The 8,571-nt window shown below is 34.7% G+C and overlaps 1 protein-coding gene across 5 annotated transcripts in view; it reads left to right on the top strand.

Moving 5' to 3' along the window:
• The window catches only part of gria4a (glutamate receptor, ionotropic, AMPA 4a), a gene marked incomplete at its 5' end in the record, with an annotated part of 137,621 nt that overhangs the window by 100,521 nt on the left and 28,529 nt on the right, over window positions 1-8,571 (top strand). For all 5 annotated transcript variants that reach the window (XM_014014059.1, XM_014014058.1, XM_014014062.1 and 2 more), the window contains 1 exon segment: window positions 7,769-7,967. In XM_014014059.1, the coding sequence (XP_013869513.1) occupies window positions 7,769-7,967 (199 nt within the window).

Genomic DNA, 8,571 nt, shown 5'->3' with positions numbered 1-8,571 from the left:
GTATTTATTTATTTATTGGTCGATTTATACATTTCTGATTTAATTTCTGATTATGTCAGTTTCGGTCCTCCATATTCAGCCAATAAAATAATTAAAACCATAATTTATAAAATGCATACAGAAAACAAATATAACCACTGATAAAGCAAAACACATTAACATCACATTCTTAAGTTGCATAACAATTGTTGTTGTTGTTGTTTTTAGTTATTGTTAATCTATTAAGGGAAAACATTCCATGTGTTTCTCTAAATGATGTCACCTTTTGCTCAAATTCTGCTCCCAGTTTTGCTAGTTTATGAACTAGTAATTATAAATAATTAGTTATTTATAACTATTTGTTATATACATTTTTTATTCCAGCAGGAATTTTCAGATTTTTTTTCAGTAGTGCCTTTAGCTATGCCAGCAATKCTACAGCTAGCTGCGTCTGCCTGTAGTTGTGATTTCAAAACAACTGCAGCTACTGATAGATATGTTTGTTGTTTTAAGATAACAACTTTTGTCTTGACACCACTCATATGTCAATCAGGTCAGAACTAAACTTATCCAGAAATCTATCTAGTAAAATATTAATTGTTCATTACGTTTTCACACAGTCTAATTTTAAAAGGACTGAACAATCCCTGCAACATAAAGTCTGGCACCCTCGATTTTTGTTCATCATCAAAAAACRTGTCTCATTTCCTCCCGTAATTAGAAATGAATGAATTAGTTGATGATGTGAGGGTATTTAAAGGCAGTTTAGAAAGAGCAGTGCTGAGTAATGAGACTAAAGTGGTAAGCAATTAAATGCATTATTTTTGCTGCTGGAGTTTTTCCGTGACATGTGAGTGATGACTGATGCATCACACATGAATTTGAAGTAAACAGCTTGATTTTCACTTAGTGCTCGTGAAGATGAGAATAAGCAGAAGTCAGAGGTCACAGTTGCCTTAAATTGTGTGCGTGTGCGCGTGTGTGTGTCTTTGTGAGAAAGAGCGAAAAAGAAAGCGAGGACAAAAAATGGTAAAACATTCCATTAATCTCACACAGAGGATTGAGGAAGCAATCTGTTGGCTATCATAGATGATACATGACCTGCTATGGAAAGAATTTGCCTGTTGTATACCAACACACACCACATAACAACACACATGGAGCAAACACATACAAATGACTCACATGAGAAACCAGAGAACAACACTCTATGAATTAAATGTGCACTTACTATACATCCRACCACACTACCACATGGCTTCTATAATTACAGCTACATCATACTGTATTTTAGGGGGAAAAAATGCACACAGCAACAAAAATACACACTTTTTAAATATTGAATGTGTATTTTTTGTCTTTAATCAATATTCTTTTGACACACAAAACTATTTTGAGTTTCTTACTTTGATCTACTAATCATAATGATAAAACATAAAATAGCCACAGATTAAAACTAATTGTTTTTGTACTAATGGGTGCAAGTTTGTACTCATCATAACATGAAGCACAGTTTTCAAGCTTATTCTGTTGCACCTACAGCATATTTAGATTTTGTGCAGAGGCTGCAGGAGTAGAAAACTTGAAAAAGAGACTTTAAAAAAAGGTTAGTCTGGTGTTTTTTTTTTATTTATGTCCTGTTAAAAAAATTTATAGTAAGATAATTATGGTCAGTGTATCTTTTGGTCATTGGATTTTTATTTTAGAAACGGGTATTAAAAAACAAGAATTGAGTGGATATTTGATTTTTGTTTTGAAATACTGAAATTAAAATTAAAATACAAAGCATGTCTCATTCTTAGTGTCAAAAAGGGACAAACAAAATTTTAACAATGATTTGAGTTTCCTTTTCTGTTTCAGATAGCAAAAAAGAAAATTACTTTAAGACATAAAGGACAAAAGACTTGGTTTTTTTTTTTTTGTATTCTACAACTATCTTTTCCCGTACCAGAAGGGGAGCTTGCCTGGCAGCTCTGCATAATTAAACATTAATTTATGTAAATAAAAGGCTGAAACACAGACATCTATGTCCAAAGATGAGTTGTACGATGACTGTCACTCTGTGACCAAAGGCTGCAGAGATTCTTTGTGTGGCTTTTGGTCAAATAAGTCTCTTTTACTGAATACATGTCGGCTACTTCCATTTCTCTCAATAAAAAGCTAAATAAGATAAATTTCATTCCATTAGTGTGTTGTATGATTGTTGTTCTGTGAGTAGAAAGTTTTTTTTGTCCTGAGTTTTCCCATCCTGAAATTCAAAATCTGTAGTCTACTTTTTTCTCAGTTTGAGTCCTTGGAGTTTTCCTTTCAGCGAAGGATGGGCGGTACTACGACTTCGATATTGATCTGATACCAAATAAATACTTGGCAAATATATTTGCTACCAAAGTCAACATCAATGCTTTTTACTTGTAATGAGATGTTCATTGAATAACTTTGATTTTGCAGACAACCCTTCTGGTGGTGAAACAGTTTGTTGTAGGGAGACAGTAAGTTGGCACGACCTGTCATGGATTATGAACAAACAAGCCTTTTTTTCGTTTCTGTCTTAAAGTAATTTTCTTTTATGCTATCTGAAACAGAAAATGAAACTCAAATCATTTAAAAAAATTTTGCTCATCCCCTTTTTGACACTAAGAATGAGAAATGCTTTGTGTTTGAATTTTAATTTCAGTATTTTGAAACAAAAATCAAATATCCACTCAATTCTTGTTTTTTAATACCCGTTTCCAAAATGAAAAACCAATGACCAAAAGATACACTGACCCAATTATGAACACAAATTACACAATATTACATAATATTAAATGTCTAAACTTTTACATAACAGTTGTTTTCAATTTGTTGCTGTTTTCTCCACTAAACAATGACTGTGTGACAATGTTAGTCTCCTGAAGCTGAGGCAACAATGGTATTAGACATGGACTATAAAGATTTTCTTTTCAAAAATGATTGTCTTTAAATAGAAAATCAAGAATAACAGAAGTTAATGTAATTTCATTTATTTCAACAGAGGTCGAAGCAGAACCATTTGGCTTACTAAAAGACAAGATCAGAAATTCAACTTAGGAATTTGTCCTGCTGACAGATTGAGTCTTCTGGCTTTGTTTGCTCCTTGATTTGACTTTTGCTTCTTCTTCTTTTTTCTGTTACATGCATTTGCTGAGTTAGAGTCAAAAAATGTTTGATGTCMAGCGTGATTCAGTACAGACCTAATCCAATCTGGCCTCTTTTCTAAAAAAGAAAAAAAATCAGTCGTTCAGTTTTCTGAGGCTCAAAAGCTGTAGCTAAAATATCCTGCATTAAAAAGCATGGTTGGAAATGTCACTAAATGGTAATACTTCATATTTGTATTCAGTTTAGGTGTGACAAGTCTGATACAATCAGTCAATTTGTAGTTTTCTGCCTCCCTAATGGGACAAATATGGACTGTTTGTTACAAATGTCACTATTGGACAACAATGTTTGGCGTAACTTTTTTCTGCTTGTGTAGTTTCCTTGCAGAAACACAAACCGGTTCATTTTCATGCTTCCAAAGAGTGTCTGTTATAAACAACCTGAACAAGAGGTTCATGGTAGATCATACTTGAACTRTTTTGTGTCTCAAAATTTCCCATCCTCTTTTAATTGACTTTTCTCTCATTAYAGTTGTTTTTTAAATATATTCTCAYATCTCAAAACTGAGCAATAACTCACAACTTGGAAAAAGTAAGCTTGAAGTGTTAAAAAGACTGTTTAAAAAAAGTATTGATTAAACTGATATTTCTTTGAGATCATGACTCAATCACAATATTTACATCCAGTTTGTTTATTACTGGTTTCATTTAAGTTCTCTCTTTATCTGTTCAGATTTAAGGTTGGTTAACCCTGCTGGTGATRAAACAGAACCAAAACCAAAAGCCARCTCTCAGCATCGCTAACATAGTTTTCATTTTGAACATTTGTAAACAAGTATTTTTACTCCAACTGGGCAATCARTCATTTCAGTTTTTTACTAGTGAGCGTGAGCTGTTTATTTCACTTCATGTTCTGCTTGGATGTCCCATCAAATCCCAGAGTCACTTCATCAGATGATATTAAAACACATGTTTCAGTTTTTTTTTTTCACCTAAACTGACAGGTCTGTTGGCGTTTGCAATAAAAAAAAAAAAACCTGTAGAGCCAGTGAAATGAGTTTCTGGGTTCACTGTTCCTTCTGTCTTCTTTCTGCTTCTAATTACTGAAACCAATTTCAGCRTGTCACTCTGAGCTGGTGGCCAAACATTTCTAACTGTGGCTGAGACATTGAGCTTTTTTGTTTATTTTTGGTTTTGCTTGTTTTACCCTTAGTTGCTATAACTCTTCAAATGATAATAGCATTTTATTTTAGTTTGAGAAAAAGTCTGTCTTTGTCAGTTTATTCATATAGGTTTAATCCTGTGCCAAAATAACAATTAAATATACAGATCAATGCATCAAAGAGTAAAATTATGTTTGAGAGTGTGTTCCCAAAAAAAAAAAAAGGATTATTTACAGTATGTGGACACACACACACATATTTCATAAAAACACCTCACTGTTTTCACATTAAGTTGGTAATTTTTGCCCAAAATTGCTGTCTGGCTTCTAAATGAACAAACTAATATTTGATTGGACACAAGAAAGAAAGATGAACCATCCTAACTTTGTTTAAATGGCTTTTATGAAAGTTGTAATGGCTCAAATCGTTGTTTTTACTGTAACAGGAGTCATTTAATAAACCCAAGAGTAGCTTCCCAGTTCAGTTGTTACACTTAATGGTAATGGCCATGTTTACTTTCCATTACATTAAATCAACAAAACCAAAGGGTATTGCAAATTTCAGGTATTGTACAAATAAGGTAGTTCAGCTAAAGTAAACAAAAAATGTTTGTCCATTTTCAGAGTACTTTTAAGTTTTTAAGCAAAAATATTTTTAGGTGAATGATTTTTAAGTGACCCACAAGAAGGAAAGTGTTTTCTCTCTCTCAGATATCTTGTTTTGTTTTTGTAGGTTTTCCAGTGGTTTACCTGCTGGTTTTTGTGATTGTTAATGCATTTCTGATAAGATCAACTCCCTTCCAGACTCTCGTTGTAGCTCAAGCACTTTTATCTTCCCTTAAGGGCTTCCACTTCAGAAGCTGCGCATCCATCTTTTACATTTGGTCTCCATCTTCATCAGATCATCAGATGGCCAAGGACCAATTAAAAGTTTCATGATGGTCCTACAGAAAATATGCACACWTAAAACTATGCAGAGTTGTATAATTAATAAAGCTCACCCCGGGCAGGAACTGCCTGTCCAAATGCCCATTAAGTAAAACTGAGGTGTYGTGCTGGGTGATAAACACCAACAATTTTCTTTGTTCTGCTGCTTAATGTGTTGGCTTGAATTTATATATATTTTTTAGTTGGACTTTGAAAAAAAACRTTCAAAACATTGTTGCTTTACATGATTATCAAGTAAGTACAGAGACGTTTAAAGCTGCTGTAGGTAACTTTTATTAAAAAATGTATTTTTGCATGTTTGTTAAAACAGTGCATCCTGACAGATGGATATGAGACAGATAACCCAGTAGGGTTGGGCAATATTGGCAAAAAAATGAATCACCATTAATTGTGGTATTTAGCCGATAACGATTAATTTGACGATTAATCCCCTGGAGTCCCTGGACACCCTTATTTCATAGTGACATGACCAATTTAGTGGGAACGATTTGCTCTTCATAAAAATCTGTTCCAAATTGTGTCAAAATTACAGACTTCAGGCTACACATCAAACTTAAAACTGTGTTGATAGATAAATAAGTTACAGAATTTTTTTTAATGTTCGTCATATTTGAAGCGGAGAGGAGCAGTGAGCGGATTCTACCTGTTGGCATTAATCGTATTAATTGTCAAGTGCCAAAAATTAATCGATTAATGTTTTTCTGACGATTAATCACACACGATACGATTATGCCCAACCCTATAACCCAGTGTATAAACNCAAAACATTGTTGCTTTACATGATTATCAAGTAAGTACAGAGACGTTTAAAGCTGCTGTAGGTAACTTTTATTTAAAAATGTATTTTTTGCATTTATTAAAACAGTGCATCCTGACAGATGGATATGAGACAGATAACCCAGTGTAAAAAACAAATGCCAAATCCTGGTGCAAGTTCACTTGATGTGTCGACCTGATGAAGGCAGTAGCCGAAACGTCATTGTGATGTTCACAACATTGTGTGTTTTTAGCTTCTCTATCTAAACAGCATTAAAGTATCAGAATTCTGGAACTGAGTGAGGTTTAATGTCACTGGAGCTGACAGGAAACCACACTGGCAAAAAACCAGGAAGTACATCAATGTATACATGATTCTTCAATGCCTGCGTTCGCCCCCTACTGACCTACGGCTGAATCACAGGCATTCAGACAAAATCCTCAACACCTTCTTCAATGCCTGCGTTCGCCCCCTACTGACCTACGGCTGAATCACAGGCATTCAGACAAAATTCTCACCTACTGTTCTCATAACGGTTGATTATGTGTTGTTATATAATTCRGACATGTAACTGAACCTATTTCAATCAAAACATAACAGATTAAACATTCTCAACATTGTAAAAAGGAAAACCTAAAAATATAGTGTTGTGCTTTTAACAGCAGTACTAACCTGTAATAACTATAAATTTCTTCAATATCATTATTTGTTGRAGTCTATGACTTTTTGCAGTCTAAGTAATGATACTGCGTGTGCGCACTGATGATGAGACTGATCACTTTTTGATTAAGTGTTCTGCTCTAGATGATTGCATCACTGTCATATGTGCACAATTTTTCTTATAAATAAATATTATAGTACTAATGTATTTTGCCCRTGCAACATCATGAATAATTAAACTAAAAATATAACTGATGATCCTTGAGCTATGGTATTTACAATGAACCCATGTTTGAACTGCGAGTTGAACCCTTCCTGCTGTAATAAATGTTCCCACCATGTGGCCGGCCTAATTATTCTCTTTGAAAATCGTTTCCTTGTCTTAAATTATTTTCTTTTACTTTTCCTGATGAACTGTGAATGTATTTCTCACCCAACACTTCATTTTTTGTGTTTTGTTAACAAACATTTTCTATTTCTGCCTCTTGTTAGTAGAACAGTAGCTTTTACCGACTGCAGCACTTGATGCTCAAATGATCGTTTTACTACTCCTTGTCTCTAAGAGAGCCACTTTGTTTGCTCTGTTACCTTTATTTGGTAAACAACACGTTCATGCAACCATAAAAAAGAAAGAAAAAAAAAGAAATAAATGAATTGCCACTTTGATGCTTCTGCTTGCAATTGGTAGATGAAGAGAGTAAAGAGGGAGACAAAGAGACGGAGAGAATGAGTCTGAGAATGAGACGGAGGAGCGTCCAGATTGCAATCTGTTTCATGTAGCCTCTGTTATTGTTAGTGCTGAAATGGTTTGGAGCCTGGAAGACAATTGCTTTGGCAGCCCTGGCAGCTCTGGCACACGGTGGCATTAAAATGTTGTGTGAAACGATAATTTGTTTTACATATCCCTGACTCAGGAACTAACTGTAATTGTGTTTCTTTCCCCATTGTTTGTTTCATTCATCCTTTTATTTCTTTATTTTTTATCTGGCCATCTTTTACCACCTCCTCCTCTCCCTGTTAYTTTTTCCATCTGTTCTATCAAATCCTTGTATCTTCTTGATCTTCCCTTTTCCTCTTGTTTTTCTCAAACATCTTTTTTTTTCTACCTGTAACACCTCACTACCACCTTCTGAACGCTCTCTGTAGGTCCCTGTCTGGACGTATTGTCGGAGGTGTGTGGTGGTTCTTCACTCTTATCATCATTTCCTCTTACACAGCCAACCTGGCTGCTTTCCTCACCGTGGAGAGGATGGTCTCRCCTATAGAAAGTGCAGAGGATTTGGCCAAACAGACAGAGATAGCCTACGGGACGCTGGACTCTGGCTCTACAAAAGAGTTCTTCAAGGTATGGATCCAACACGCTCCGCTGATTCTCTTTAAATTTACTTGCTGCTGAGATTAAGCCAGAGAGCTTCAGGTAAAACTGAGTTTTTCCCCCTCTTATTTTAATTAGTAATGTAACAAATAAACCCAGACAGAAATGTTTATCAAAATGCAACACACAGGACTGTGCAAAAGTCTTGAGCCATTCATCATTTATGCTTTTCAAAGGTCAGACTTTCATGTTTTTCTTTAAGGTTAATGAACTGTTCATTTGGCTTTCTGAATATTTTTCAAAGATTTTATTTGGACTTTTTTGAGCCTTGTCTAAAACAAACTTTTGGYCATTACTAAAGACATTACTACAAATAATTACCAACACTGATCCACAGTGTAGTAAGTATCCCAGGCCTGTCTGTGGTGCTGTAACTCTGCTGTGAACGTGCAGAAAACAAGGCACGAGCATAACAATGTAATGACAACAGGAAGAGGAGGATGCCCTAWGTCAGATTAGAGGTGGGGCTGTGATATCAACATTGTCTAATGGTTGGGTTTTGACCATTTCAACATTTATTTCACTCTGGAACTACTAGTTTAAAAAATCATTCAGGGGTCTCTAACATGCTTTG

The sequence above is a fragment of the Austrofundulus limnaeus genome, unplaced genomic scaffold (assembly GCF_001266775.1).
Source record: "Austrofundulus limnaeus strain Quisiro unplaced genomic scaffold, Austrofundulus_limnaeus-1.0 Scaffold109, whole genome shotgun sequence".
NCBI classification, from domain to species: Eukaryota; Metazoa; Chordata; class Actinopteri; order Cyprinodontiformes; family Rivulidae; genus Austrofundulus; species Austrofundulus limnaeus.
The sequence above is the reverse complement of the archived record's forward strand: the minus strand, read 5'-3'. Positions and strand labels throughout refer to the sequence as shown.